We start from the raw sequence: 14849 nt of genomic DNA, 5'->3' as shown, positions 1-14849 counted from the left end.
TTAATTAACATACAATGAAAGCTGAGTTAGTCTGAGGATTGACCCTTGTGGGATCCCATAGGAGTGGAGTAAGCCCTGTAGTTATTTATATGAATTTTGAAGTGTTTGTGAGATAAGAATGATGAAAACTATGTGAGAGCATCACTATAACTATAATCTCAGTTCACTATTCTGTTTGTTAGAATGGCATTAATCACCTTACCATTACTCAAGAATATTGTTTTGGAGTTTCAGCAGGCACAGTGATTTACACACTGGTGCCTTCCTGCAAAAAACCTGTTCCTGGTATTAACGCCTGTCAGCGGGGGGGGGGGGGGGGGGGGGCTGTATTCCTGTTTTCTCCCACAATCCAAGGGCCCTAAATTTAATTGACCATAGTGTGAATATGAGTGTGTGGTTCTGTCTCTCAGTGATGGACTAGTGGCAGGTCAAGAGGTACCCATGACAGGTGGGATGGGTTCGTGACACCACAGGTTCCTAAGTTGGAGGAGAGGTTAAGAGGATGGATGGATGGATGGTGTTTTAGTGCTGTGACTCTGAGAGAAACTAGATTAGAACTGATGCAAGGTGCAGGGTTCCTTAACCAGTTGAAGAAGCAGGTTTTTGGAAAACTTCAGTAACGACTTGTATTTTAGAAATGTGGCTGTAATTATATAACAGTGGAAGACACAGGCTGCCTTCAAGTGTTCAGGTATCCAAAGCAAAAGCTGATAACATGAAGGAAAGGGGAGATGACCAGAAAGGTATCTTTGAGAGATTTACCAGGAATAATATCAGCAGAAGGCTATGCATATGAAACATGGTATTCACGAAATGGAAACTGTACATTCAGGCAACAGTTATTAATTAAATTAATGTTCAAAAATATTTAAAATGAAAGATTTTACTACTTTGTGAAAAGTATTAGTTGATCTTGAATTTAAGGGCATCACCTCATCTTTATAAAGGTGGGACGGGGACAAGAAAAACCCAGAGAAGTAAGTGTTGGAGGGACAGGAATATTTTGCAACTCATTCGCTTATCTGGCCATAGGGAAGTCATTTAATTGGGTATAAAAGGAGCATACTGGAAGAACAGGGCTCTCATTGGTTTACCCATCTACAAACTGTGGCACAATATCAGAATAATGTTCTGCAGTGTAAAATCTTTACTGGGTAAATCTAGTAAAGATCTGAAAACCAACATGATCTTCTGTTACTCAGGTGGCATGCTGTCATGGAAATCATTGCATGGGTTTAGGAACACCTGCACGTTCTGCCTGTGAACACTGACATATCCAAATGGTCTGAGCTGAAGTTTGTTATCAGTGTTTAAAAAGGCTGCATCTCTGATGGTTGGCATTAGATCAGTGCCTATGGAATTGGCACCTTGCACATTTGGAAAGGAACCAAGACTGAATTATATACACAGGTTTTAGAGCAACATGTGCTCCCATGGAGATGATGTCTTTTACATGTTTATGGAGGATGTTGCTAAGCTGCACACTACAGCAGGGCTTTGTAGTGGAAGACCGCAAGTCCTGAACCAGATATTTGATGATATTTGTGACATCACGAGAGGAAAAGCCGCAGGACTGTTGAGCAGCTCTGTCCCTTATATCAGACAAAAATGATGCTCTCCCAAAAGTCCAGCACCTGGTCTCCTCAGTTCCCAGGTGTTTATGGATGGTTGTTGAAAGTAGAGGTGATGTTGGAAACATGGCCATGCTGCAAGCTTTTTGGGATGTTGCTGCCACCAAATTCACAATGAGCTCATTTGTTTTCTATGTTGTGTTATGAGTAAAGTATGGGTTCATGAAATTTGGAGGAGGTAAAGTTTTTTGAACAGCATGTATAACTTCATCTGAGCTTCGTTAGTCTTTCTTAGCCTGCTGCAGTTACAGTTACAGCCGCGTATCTGTTACAGTGAACCTGCCGTCAGCTGTATAACGTTAGCATTAGCTTGTGGTGATGCTAAGCTGCTATTAGCAGGTCCTGTTCAGTGCTAAGTTGTGTCCGGACGACTTTACAGTTTAGTTTTCTCCGTATTACGATCACCAGATAACTGTGGATGGCCTCGTGTGTACGGAAGCTTCGCGGTGAAGCGCTTTGGCCTGTGGGAAATGTAGGAAACACCAGGACGAGCTGCGCACCGCAGGAAACAAACATGCTGCTCTGTCTTGGGTGGTCGGCTTTGCCATTTCCAGATTGAGCGTTGTTATATATCTGGGGGATTACTCCTGATTAATTATTTGAGCTGTCACGTACTATGTGGCTGTATCAGTGTGAGTGCAGCTCATCATGGTGTGTCGCACTAATTTAATAACAGTAGATGTTAGCCTGATGTCCTCTTAGAGACCAACAGAGCAACGCTGCTGATTTTATTTTTGTATTTTATAGTTTGAAAGTGACACTTGGGACACAATGAGTGTGCGTCCCAATGTATTGTGCTCCTTCAGACACAGATCCACACAGCATGTGTATATAAACCATGGAAGAAGCAGAGCTTTCATAGTGACACACTGCTCAGCTTCACAGTGTGTGTGACACAGGTGGGTCACTTGGATGGGCAGAGGTGAGGCCTGGTAAAAAGCTACAGCTGTAAACTGTGACAGTGCTCATATAGGGGGCTGTTGGGGTTGTCTCACTTTTGGATGCAGGCTCCAGGGGCCGTTAGGGGAATTGCAGTTTTTGGCACTTCTGCACAGGTTTCAGTTTTCAGCCCTGGAGGTGCCGCCTGATATGAGGCGACACTTTTGTCTTTGTCCTCTCACCGTCTGTGAGAGATGAGTATCCACCATGTGAGTCCCTCCCTCTCCACCAGTCGGTCAGACGTCTGCCCGTCCTCCAGTCTGTTTCGGCTAAAAGGGAGATTTTCCTTCCTGCTGTAGCCGAGGCCTTGCTCATTGGGGTTGAGCGGTTGGTGGGATTTTCTCTGTACTTCGTGGTCTGTGCCTTCACGTGACTGTTGTTGTGATTTGTTGATCACAGAGACCTAAAAGACCTGGTGACCTCTAATTTCCTGCTTCTAAATCCAGACAGAGGCTGTTGTGCTCGGCCCTAAAACTCTTAGAAACAGCATCATCGTGGCCTCCAGTGAAGCTGTGAGGAGCCATCTTTGAGCAGAATATATCATTCAGTGTGCACAAACAACCACGTAGGTCTGTGAACTAAGCTGAGAGTGATTCTAGCTGCACGATTGTGAGTCAGTGTTATCAGACAGGTGCCATGAAAAGCCTCAAAGCCTCCAGTTAACCTGAAACGCTGCAGCACGAGTACCAACAGGAAGTAGAAAGAGAGCATATCTGTCACATATTAGCTCCTCTTCACTGACTCCCTGTTAAATCCAAGATTTAAAGTCCTCCTTCTGACAGACGAGGTCTCGAATAATCAGCCTCTGTCGTCTCTTAAAAAGCTTGTAGTACAAAGTTATACTGATAGAGCACTCCCTCCTCAGACTGCAGCCTTATTTGTTGTTGCTAGGTAGAATAGGAGGCAGTGCCTTCAGCTGTCTCTCAGTGGCCCATCTCCTGTGGACCAGCTCCCAGCTTGGATTCACGAGACTCCCCATTTAGTTTTTGTGTTTTTTCTCTAAAGCTTATTGTTAGAACTGGATCAGGTGTCTCTGAGCCGTATCCCAGTAACACTGCAGTAGGAGGGCTGCTGGGAGACTTCATCATCTATCACCATGTGTTCTCTTTGAAAGCTACATATTTGTTATATAAGATAACGTAATCAGGCACTGTTAGCATCTCTGTTTGAACACTTATTGATAGATGTACATGACAACACACTGCCACAGTACTAAAATAGTTTAGCAAAATGCATTTGGAAACAACAATGTACACGTCATGTAAGTTCATATAAAGTTTCATCCAGACTGATCACATGTCTCTGAGGTGAGGAGGAGCAACATCACCTCATTACATCATTTTATTCCCTGTTCACAACCACAGTTTAAATCATGATTCAAGTACAGATTTGAAGCTTTAACAAAAGTATTGCTTTCATTTCTCAGAAATATTTTAATGCTCTCACCACATTTATTGGACACATTCATTTTAAATATAAAGATTGTTTTTAATACCTTGATGAAAATCCTTTGCAGATGATGCCTCAGGTCTAAAACTGTATTCCCAGTATTCCCAGTGTGGCTCCTTAGTGTCATGGTAACACGTTGGCTCAGGAAGTGACAAAGTCACTTTTTAAAGGCAAATAAGAAGCTTTAAAAAATAAAAGCTGCCATATGAAACAAATGGAGCTTCCTGCTGTGGTGACCCCAGAGTGACTAAAGCATTTCTATAAACTAACACAAGAATAAACGAGAACATATCAAAATGAAAAGTAACTGCCATAAATCTCATGTACTTACACAGAAAAGTCAAAGCTCTGCCCATCAAAGCCCCGACTGTGATGACCTCAGGGCTCCACCACAGCAATCACAGGCTGCCACTGTGCCGCTGAGTGCTCTCCCAAAAAGCCGCGGCCCGTCAGGCCCGTCGGGCTCGTGCAGTCTGAGTGTTGCACAGCAAAGCCTCCGTGGTGTCATTTCTAAAGCATCGTGCTCATGCATTGTTCTGGCTTGTATTGCTAGTGCAGACCTAGCATTACAGCACAGCCTGTATTGTTTGCTGTATAGGCAACATCCTGTAGAAACCGCTGGCACTGTTTGGTTTCAGACTTTCAAACCATTCACAGCCATGAAGCAGGACTGAGCTTATTTTCAGCATCACCTCAAATATAATGAAGGCTTTCTTTATGCTGTTGGAACGTCTTCTTCATGTTGGTGACACGTTTGAAAGTGTTCAGATTTAAAGTGCAGTGGTGTGTGTGTGTGTGTGTGTGTGCGTGCGTGTGTGCGTGCGTGCGTGCGTGTGTGTGTGTGTGTGTGTGTGTGTGTGTGTGTGTGTGTGTGTGTGTGTGTGTGTGTGTGTGTGTGTGCACTGTCACGCTGCTCTGACTGGTCAGTAACTCTGTTCTACATATTGTAGTAAATAAGCTGTTATATATATATATATATTATAATATATATATATTATATATAATATATATTATATATATTATATATAATATATATAATATATATTATATATATTATATATAATATATATAATATATATAATATATATTATATATATTATATATAATATATAATATATATTATATATATTATATATAATATATATAATATATATTATATATAATATATATAATATATATTATATATATTATATATAATATATATTATAACACACGATAACTTTAAATGAATGTCGTGTTTTTAATTCCGCTCCGGACTCGTGAATCTCAACCCAGCAGCAGCGGTAACGTTTGCACGTCCTCTCCCGTTAATGCGGCAGGTAAATAATCAGCTAACAGTGCATATTATGTTAGCGCGATCTGCCTTATTACAAACCTGCCATCACTGTGCATTTAGTGACCATGATGAGAGAGACAGAGTCTGGCTCAGATGCTGGCAGTTCTCGCTGCAGTCTGCCGGTAGCGTCTCCTTTCAGGCCAGGATAGACGAACGTCACCGAGCAGTGACTCAGTTTGTGGTCAAAGGCTGGCACCGATTTTCGGTAAGTGAATGTGTTTAATTGTAGGGACATTACTGGATATTCTTGTGTAATTGCTACAGAATAATTTATGTTAAACTTTGTTATTGCTACAGGAGAATATTTATTTTATTATTTTACATTTACATTTTTCTTTCCCGGGGACCCTGTGACACCCATTGAAGAGCCATAGGCTGTGGATCTCTTAAGATCTCACTGTTGGGTTTGTAAGGCCATGTTACTCCTAAATTTCTATCTTGTTCAAAGAGAAGATATAAAACAAAGTTCTGAGCTAATCGACCTTAGTGTTCTCCTTTTTTAAACAGAATCGATAAAGAATCGAAAATGGAACCGGAATCGTGAAAATCGTATCAATACCCATCCCTATTTGTCGGTACTGCGCAAAGTGGCCAACAATCCAGCAGCAGCGACCGATTGGCTGTTGGCGGTCAGCTCCACCCTGTCGTCCAGCCAGCGCCTGTCCTCCTCTCTTGTCCTGATTGTGACTTATCTCATCATCATGGGTCAGGAAAACATCTGCCAGCTGGCTTTGAAAGCAAGCCAGGCTGTCGCTGCTGCCGACCCCTGCCAGGTAGATAACCCACACAACTGTTCTCTTAAATCTGTGGACTGAATATAAAGTAATGCATGTTGTTCCCTCTGACATGTAGATATGTTGTATGTAAGGGAGCTAGCTTGTGTTTGTCTTTCTAAGAGCAGGAAACACATGTTGATAACCTGGTGTTTTGGCACCAACACATGACTTTGAAATGGTTCAGATCAGCAGGAAGATAAAAGCTGTCACTGCTGTGTGATTGCTGCTGATCTGCTGCCGTATAAAGGGAGAGGTTAGGGAGTGCTCTAAGGGGACAGACCTCCCTCTGGACTTGTGTTGGAGTCACTAGCTGCAGATGAAGTGTGAAGTTTACCCCTCATTACTCAAGCGTGCACCGGGCCCCAGAGGATTCACCTTCTGCTCTAATTGCTCCCAGAGTGCTGCACACACTGGTGTTTGGATGCACTGGTTGAAGGTTGTTGGCATATTTGAGTCCTCTGGAGATCTCTGCTCGCTCATACTTGTCATGTTAAACGTGCAGCAGCAGGTCTTTGTTACAGGAAAAGCCAGAAGCTAACCACTATGAAACCTAAATGATGATTTACTGCAGTGATTTTGATTCAAAGTGATGTTTTTGGCTCGACAGCATTAAACGTGTCATCGCTCAGCTTTATTTTCTTTGCCCCTCCCTCTCGCTCTCGGGCCGTGCAGGTGAAGCGGTCGCTCTGCAACAGTTAAGGCTCGGAGTGCCATTAGGTGTGTGGTGGTAATTAAGCTGTGACACTGCACAGCAGCGTGGTGTACCTAAGGACCGTGATGCTGTCTCACTGTTTCCTTATTTGTAACCTGTCTCATACTAAAGTGTCAGGACTTCATGTGTGATCTATGAAGCTTTAACTGACTGCAGAGTACAAGATGGGCACCACACATTTAGTATCACAAGGGCAGACTCAACCCTGCTCTATCTGTTTATGCTGAACATCCTGTGAAGCTGTCGGTTTGTGTGCACGTACAGGTCAGTGATGCAGCCTCTGTACGGTCTGACAAAGTGCATTTAATGTTTGGTTGGTGTGTTTGCTGATGTGGGTGTTTCCCTCTGCAGGTCCCGCCCCTCGTGCTGCTTCTTTTGTTCAAACTGACCAAAGAAAAGAATCCCGTCCTGGCTCACGCTGTTCTCACAAGCCTGCCAAACCTCGGCACTCATAAGGTACGCAGCACGACTAAGAAGAATCTGTACTGACTGTGAGCGTCTGGAGACGGGGCTGGAACATCAGCAGCACCTTTCTACTTCATCTGAGCGCTCACAGTGTGTTTTAGTCCATCATACACACATGTGAGCTTTTATCTGTGGGGTCATCCAGGTCATGTAGTCTGAGGAGCTTCTCTTCATCCAGGAGGCTCCTAGAGTTTAAAAACCAGGGACCCGCGTGTCCCAAATACCAGCCTGTGAGCACAATCCACCAATAGCAGCGATAGATGTTAGTTTAGATTTTTGGGTGATTTAAGTTGCAAAGCCGTCATTTCAGTCTGCCAGGAGCTGCTCAGTTCAGAGCAACATGAGATTTTTGGTTGCCAGTAATTTGCTAATAGAACAGCCCCAGCTTTGTAATGAAATCATATAAACAGAGGTTACATGATCCAAAGGCTCCAATCTGGGACTGGAAGTACAATACAGTGGTTTGCAAAAGTATTCGGCCACCTTGAACTTTCCCACATTTTGTCACATTTCAGCCACAAACATGAATCAATTTTATTGGAATTCCACGTGAAAGACCAACACAAAGTGGTGCACACGTGAGAAGTGGAACGAAAATCAGACATGATTCCAAACATTTGTTACAAATCAATAACTGCAAAGTGGGGTGTGTGTAATTATTCAGCCCCCTTTGGTCTGAGTGCAGTCAGTTGCCCATAGACGTTGCCTGATGAGTGCTAATGATTAAACAGAGTGCACCTGTGTGTAATCTAATGTCAGTACAAATACAGCTGCTCTGTGACGGCCTCAGAGGTTGTCTAAGAGAATATTGGGAGCAACAACACCATGAAGTCCAAAGAACACAGCAGACAGGTCAGGGATAAAGTTACTGAGAAATTTAAAGCAGGCTTAGGTTACAAAAAGGTTTCCCAAGCCTTGAACATCCCACGGAGCACTGTTCAAGTGATCATTCAGAAATGGAAGGAGTATGGCACAACTGTAAACCTACCAAGACAAGGCCGTCCACCTAAACTCACAGGCCGAACAAGGAGAGCGCTGATCAGAAATGCAGCCAAGAGGCCCATGGTGACTCTGGACGAGCTGCAGAGATCCACAGCTCAGGTGGGGGAATCTGTCCATAGGACAACTATTAGTCGTGCACTGCTGTCAGGGACCAAGCAGTAAAGCATAAAGGACACAGGTGGTTTTAATTCAAAAAAGGGGTTTTATTGACCCAAAAATATGAAAATATATTTAACAAAGCCAAAACTTAAACAGGCAGACCAATAAAAGAGGTCAACTCAATAGACTAAACTCAAGATAATAATTAACAAAACCTCAACCATATGACAAACTGACCTGCTGAAATGACACACAGGTAGTGATGGCCCGCTTGAAGCTGAAGCTCCGGTGCGTGTGTCAGAAAAATCAACACACTGCTTCAGAAGCACTGTGTCGAAGCTTGATTCGTTTGGCCAGAGTCACATGATCGGGGACGTCCGAGCTTCATTTAGAACCTAACTGCTTCGGTATCTGATTCAATGGTTTATAAGGAAGTGAATCATTCGCGGGATTTGTGGAGCGTTTTGATGGTGACAGATAGCGAACCACTGATCATTCCACTGAGAGATTTGGAGCCAGCGAGGAATAGAGGAGGTTCTGTTGTGTGGGAGAATTTTGAGTGGATTTTGGTCAATCGGGTGGGTTTTCCAGCTTTGTGTTCTGGCTGTTTGCTTTTGTTTTGTGCGTGTTTATTATATCTGAAAACGGGAAAAAGGTAAAATGTCAAAAATCTGCTTCCATAATATAAATATCATTAAATAACTTTAGAAAAACTTCCACTTGACTCTTTACATGTAATGTTGTAAAAATATATATTTTATTGTTTAATTAATCTGAAAATGTTAGTCTGCCAAATGTGCAGCAATTGAATTTATTTATTCTCTTTAGCTGATAGTTTGTGGGGCCCAGGTAGACTGTATAACTGCATCTCTACCAGTTTCTGTGCGCTCCAGCCTCCTCTGTGCCATGTGAAGGATTTTCCTTAAGGCAGGAGAAATTATCTCCACGAAAAGGAACAGGTTCGGCCATCGCACACTAGAACAAATTCTCTTTTTAAATAAAAATGAAAAAGGGTTACCTTAAATGCATCATGTTTTTAATTTGCAAGTTCATAAGCATTTTCCCTTTCCATTTCACAATCAATTCTACCCCCAGGTCAAAAATATGTCTGGGAAAATTTCCCTGATATAATATTATTTATAAATACACCTGTCTAGCGATTAATTGCATAAGTGCATGGAGGCAGGACCTCAGAGCAGAAGCCTACTCCATAATGTGTTGTACATTATTATATGTATATATTATATGTAACGTGGTATTTTTCAATTATTGTATTTACTAACATCAAGAAGTCACAAGCAAAGAAAGACCACACCATGGTGCATGTTTAAACAAGGAGAGTTTACTGGTCAAAACTATTTATTAAACAAATAAAACACATTTTTTTAACCACCAAAAAAATACACGTTCAAAGCAACAGTGGCCCAATATCAGACAGAACTCCACTCTGTAGAGAGAGCAGTCATTATGAAGCAGTTGGTTTTATTTTGTGGATTCAAGCTGCTCTTTGTATTTTTGGCCACCAGATGTCATCAGAGAGGACTGTGTTTAAAAGCTTCGAGTAATGAACCGTTTTTCAATACAAGCTTCAGAAAGCTTCATTTGGCCATCACTACACACAGGGGAACTTAAATACTGGTTTAGCTAAACCAAATGACACACACGGGGGAAAACAAGATGGCTGCCATATAACCAACTAATACAAAACATTTAAACACACATGAAACACCCCCCAGGCAATGAAGCATGTGGTGCAATCCAATTAGGCTGTCAGTGGTACTTCAGGTCTCTCAGCCCTTTGCTACACCTTTTGCCAGACAGGAGGAGAAGCCAACCCCCAGGTAACTCAAACAAAGAAAAGATGTATTAATATAACATAAAACGGAACTTTGACCTTGCAAGGTTAATATGTGTGCACGCCATATAAACATTGGAAGGTGTGATGGAAAAATAAATACATTTAATAAAGAAACAATATTGAACAATAAGAATATTTTAAAGTAGTGACTGTAAATTAAACTAAAGTGAATCAACGGGTGGTGAGGTGTGGCGCTTACCATGTGTGGCATGCCATCACAACTGCACAAAGTTGGCCTTCATGGAAGAGTGGAGAGAAGAAAGCCATTGTTAACAGAAAACCATAAGAAGTCCCGTTTGCATGTTGCCACAAGCCATGTGGGGGACACAGCAAACATGTGGAAGAAGCTGCTCTGGTCAGATGAGACCAAAATGCAAAATGCTCTGTGTGGAAAACTAACACTGCACATCACTCTGAACACACCATCCCCACTGTCAAATATGGTGGTGGCAGCATCATGCTCTGGGGGTGCTTCTCTTCAGCAGGGACAGGGAAGCTGGTCAGAGTTGATGGGAAGATGGATGGAGCCAAATACAGGGCGATCTTGGAAGAAAACCTCTTGGAGTCTGCAAAAGACTTGAGACTGGGGCGGAGGTTCACCTTCCAGCAGGACAACGACCCTGAACATAAAGCCAGGGCAACAATGGGATGGTTCAAAACAAAACATGTCCATGTGTTAGAATGGCCCAGTCAAAGTCCAGATCTAAATCCAATCGAGAATCTGTGGCAAGATCTGAAAACTGCTGTTCACAAACGCTGTCCATCTAATCTGACTGAGCTGCAGCTGTTTCAAAGAAGAATGGGCAAAGATTTCAGTCTGTAGATGTGCAAAGCTGGTAGAGACAGACCCTAAAAGACTGGCAGCTGGAACTGCAGCAAAAGGTGGTTCTACAAAGTATCGACTCAGGGGGGTGAATAATTACGCACACCCCACTTTGCAGTTATTGATTTGCAAAAAATGTTTGGAATCATGTCTGATTTTCGTTCCACTTCTCACGTGTGCACCACTTTGTGTTGGTCTTTCACGTGGAATTCCAATGAAACTGATTCATGTTTGTGGCTGTAATGTGACAAAATGTGTGCAAGTTCAAGGGGGCCGAATACTTTTGCAACCCACTGTATTTTACCTACACATACATTCTTATATTTAGACAACACCTGAGGGATAAAACAAACTGTAAATGTCTCCAGCTGGTGTTAACAGCACCACTAACACATCTGTGCTGATGGGGTGTGTGTATCTGTGATCTACAGCTCATGTCTGTCACATCAAATGCAGCTGAGTTTATGTAGCTCCATAAAGCACAGCTGATCGTCCTGCGCTGTCTGTGGTCCTGAAATGAACCTAATAAACAAAGATGTGTTTGAGGTTTATCAGTGTAAAAGCAGAGATCAGACTGATGTCCATCAAATCTCTGTGACGCCATCTCTGTGCACAAATGAATGGCACAATATCAAGAGCAACAAATCAAACACTGCATTAAACAAACTGTGCTAAATATTAGCACCATTAGCAGGACACTGTGTGTGGATAATGTTGGTAAATCAGTTTGTGCACATAACTGAAATGTTCCCCTCTCGATGTTTAGCACTTTGACAAAGGAACAAAGAGAAATTCCCACGTCTGCCACACAGTTTTCTCTGTGTGAACACAGACAGTGTTTCTTGTACCCAGTTTGTAGGAGCTGGGATTGGACTCCACCACAGCAGCCTCTGTGTGGGATAGATGCAGTGCTCTGTAGTATAAAGCACTCTGTCAGTGAGCTGGACTCTCCAAACCAGCAGTCATCGTCTAACATCTGCCTTCTTCAGCTGTAACCGTGTGTTTCTCTTGTAAACTTGGCTCTGATCGTATGTGCTGTAATATTCCAGCTGTGCTTCCCGATCGTGCTGCACAGTCTGCACATGCTGGCCGGCTCCCCCAAGCTGAGAGCAGTGGGACTGCGCCTCATGACCGCTCTGTGGAAAAAACAGGTTTGTAATAATAACGCATTACTATAAATGTCATATTCATGTGTTCAAAGCTTCTGTTTGTCTTTGATTGTGTGCTGCTTTGGTCATGTCTGTAAGGACCGGGTCTACCCAGAGCTGCAGCGTCTAATGAGCCAGCAGGACAGCAGGGTGGTGCTGGGGAGGGACGCCCAGTGGGAGCAGATCCTGGCCAGGGCCGCCTGTGTCAGGGACATCTGCAGAGAGAGGTGGGTCCTCCCATACTTACAGAAACAGTGGGCACTTCCTACATTCACTGGTTCATTCATTCAGTGGACTTTGCATGCACAGTGCAGACAGTGTGAGCTTCCAACACCAGGATTCTTCATCTTCCCTTCTAATGAGTAATAATCACTGACTGGACTCTTCATAGATGTTTCTGCTCAGCAAGCTGATGAAAGTTCAGAAACATAGAAATATTTGTTTTTTCAGTCACATCAACTTTGCTTGTTAAGATAAATGAATGCACTTTGTAGCTTTGCAGTGAATGAAGCCTCAGCTCGACGCTCCACTGAGTCCCTGTTTCTCCAAAAATCAGCAGGAGTCCAGTTTTAAATATTTCCGTACAAATGTCCAGAGCAGCTACACGTGCCTGAATCCAGAAGGATCAAAGTCTTACAAAGTTCAGTTCAAACAGAGAGACTGAGAGGCAGCTAACTTCCTGTCTCTGCCAGACTATCAAAATAAAAGCATACATTTGAAGCAAAAGAAATCAAACTATGTCAGTCTGTAAGCACTGCTTCCCATATAATACAACTCTAAGCAAGTGAGCCATAACTTTATAGTTTTAACTTTTAACCCAAAAACTATGTTGATCATATAAACTCCACAAACTGCATCCAGGCTCCTGCACACGTCCTTTACATGTTAGCTGTTAGCTAACGCTTGTCAGTTTTTGTGAACTGGCCTTTATGTGTGTTGATGAAATAAAACGATGATTTTATTTGATTATTTCCTTTGTTCTAACCAGCTGGTGCACACTGTCCATCGTCCCGGGGCCTGTTACGCCTGCTAACATGTACATGCAGCTTTTTTAGCAGCATTAGTGAAAACCTGGGAAACCCTCTGGATATATGCTACAGTACAAATTTAGCAAATCATTGAGCTGTTTCGTTGTTTTCACAAATGCTTACGTTTGCTTTTATTGTAAAACATTTGCAGCCATAAGAGTTTGCAATGATAAGAAGCTGTGTTTGGCATTTACTTACTTACACGTGTCCTGGCACTTTTAATGCTTTTTTCTTAAATAAAAATGGTAACAAAATTAGAAGAAACACATTTCCCACTTTGTTCACGCTGATGTGTGTGTTAACCAGGCCTTACCAGCATGCAGGGGACATGGTGGCTAAACCTCCTTAGGAAACTCAACTCCTTTGGAGTCAGCACACCCATCATGATGACTTTTTACTACGTCTTCCTGAAAGCATCATGACCTTCTCCATCACCTGCTGGTCCCACTCTCTCAGCCTTCATACAGGAACAGACTGCAGCATCAGTGTGCTCTAAAATCATTGGCCTGCCTGTCAGAACTCTGGCAGGTTTTCATCAACAGGCCCTTAGACAGGCAGCCAAAATCATCAGTGACCCCTCTCACATTCTTCACCCTGCATTTCAATGGCTCCCCTCTGGGCGACGCCTCCGCTGCATTTCCTGCAGGACTGAGAGGAGGAGGAGCGCCACCTTTGTCCCCAAAGCAGCTCTGCTTTTTAACTCCAGCTGATAAGAACATTTCCCACAGAAACATAAACTACACTCTTATACTACCAACACTTTACTCACTTTTAGTCACTTACAGTTATTTATTCACCTTCAGTCACTTTAATTTTAAAACTGTGTAATTTTAAAACTGTATATTCTGTGTATTTATTATCTCACTTTTATTGTGCTTATCTTCAACGTCATGCTGCTCTGTTGTATGTTAATTGGCCCTTGGGGATGAATAAAGTCTCTCTGATTCTGATTCTGGTCTTGTTTTTTTTATATTGGTAGTTTGATAGGTTTTGTATTTGTTTTCTTTTACATCATATTAAAATGTATAAATATATAGATTTAAATATATTTGTGTATTTATGTCTGGATTGTGTTTGGTTTTCTTTTATTTATTTCTGCAGTGGTTGTTGTGTATTACTATTTAGATTGTCTTTTTTCCATTATTGTAATTGTGTATAAAGTTTGATTTGAATGAAAGTTGCACTCAAATGCTTTCAGTGTTGCTGTGTTGAGTGTTTTCATGTTTAATGTTTGTATGGAAGACACAGAAAGACATTCAGCTAAAGAAATCTGTGCTAGAGGGACTTTAAAAAATAAATAAACAGAATGTAAATAATGATGTTTAGTATTTGAGATGGAAACTGTTTCTACAGGATCCTGATGGACACTCAAAGGTTTATAAAATGTTCTCATTAGTTGTTTGCAGCAGAATATCAACCGATGTGAACCAAAACAACAAAAGTGCTCTGCACATGTGTGTGAGACTACAGATTCTAGAACCAGAACTGCTGATTTCATTACTCTGAACTTTTAAAGGCAGGTTTTGTATCTGAGAGCAGGGACACTTGCTGTGTTCAGTGTGACTCGTCTCTGCAGAAGGTCA

General features: G+C 42.2%; 1 protein-coding gene across 1 annotated transcript; it reads left to right on the top strand.

Annotated features, from left to right (window-relative positions):
* The first annotated feature begins 5956 nt into the window (after positions 1-5956).
* Positions 5957-14178, top strand: LOC309702616 (focadhesin-like). The gene is made up of 5 exons (XM_082527251.1): positions 5957-6128; positions 7195-7299; positions 12140-12241; positions 12338-12465; positions 13573-14178. Exons 1-5 carry the CDS (start codon positions 6057-6059, stop codon positions 13613-13615), a joined length of 450 nt encoding a protein of 149 aa, XP_082383377.1. The 5' UTR covers positions 5957-6056; the 3' UTR covers positions 13616-14178.
* Positions 14179-14849: the final 671 nt, after the last annotated feature.

The sequence above is a fragment of the Aulonocara stuartgranti genome (genome assembly GCF_965226115.1).
Source record: "Aulonocara stuartgranti genome assembly, chromosome: 3".
Taxonomy (NCBI): domain Eukaryota; kingdom Metazoa; phylum Chordata; class Actinopteri; order Cichliformes; family Cichlidae; genus Aulonocara; species Aulonocara stuartgranti.
Note: the sequence above shows the minus strand (reverse complement) of the source record. Positions and strands in the feature narration are given on the sequence as shown.

Coding starts and splice junctions, on each gene's coding strand:
- LOC309702616 (XM_082527251.1), top strand. CDS start 6,057: ATGGGTCAGGAAAACATCTGCCAGCTGGCTTTGAAAGCAAGCCAGGCT. Junction 12,242..12,337: donor CCGCTCTGTGGAAAAAACAG/GTTTGTAATAAT, acceptor CATGTCTGTAAG/GACCGGGTCTACCCAGAGCT. Junction 12,466..13,572: donor AGGGACATCTGCAGAGAGAG/GTGGGTCCTCCC, acceptor TGTGTTAACCAG/GCCTTACCAGCATGCAGGGG.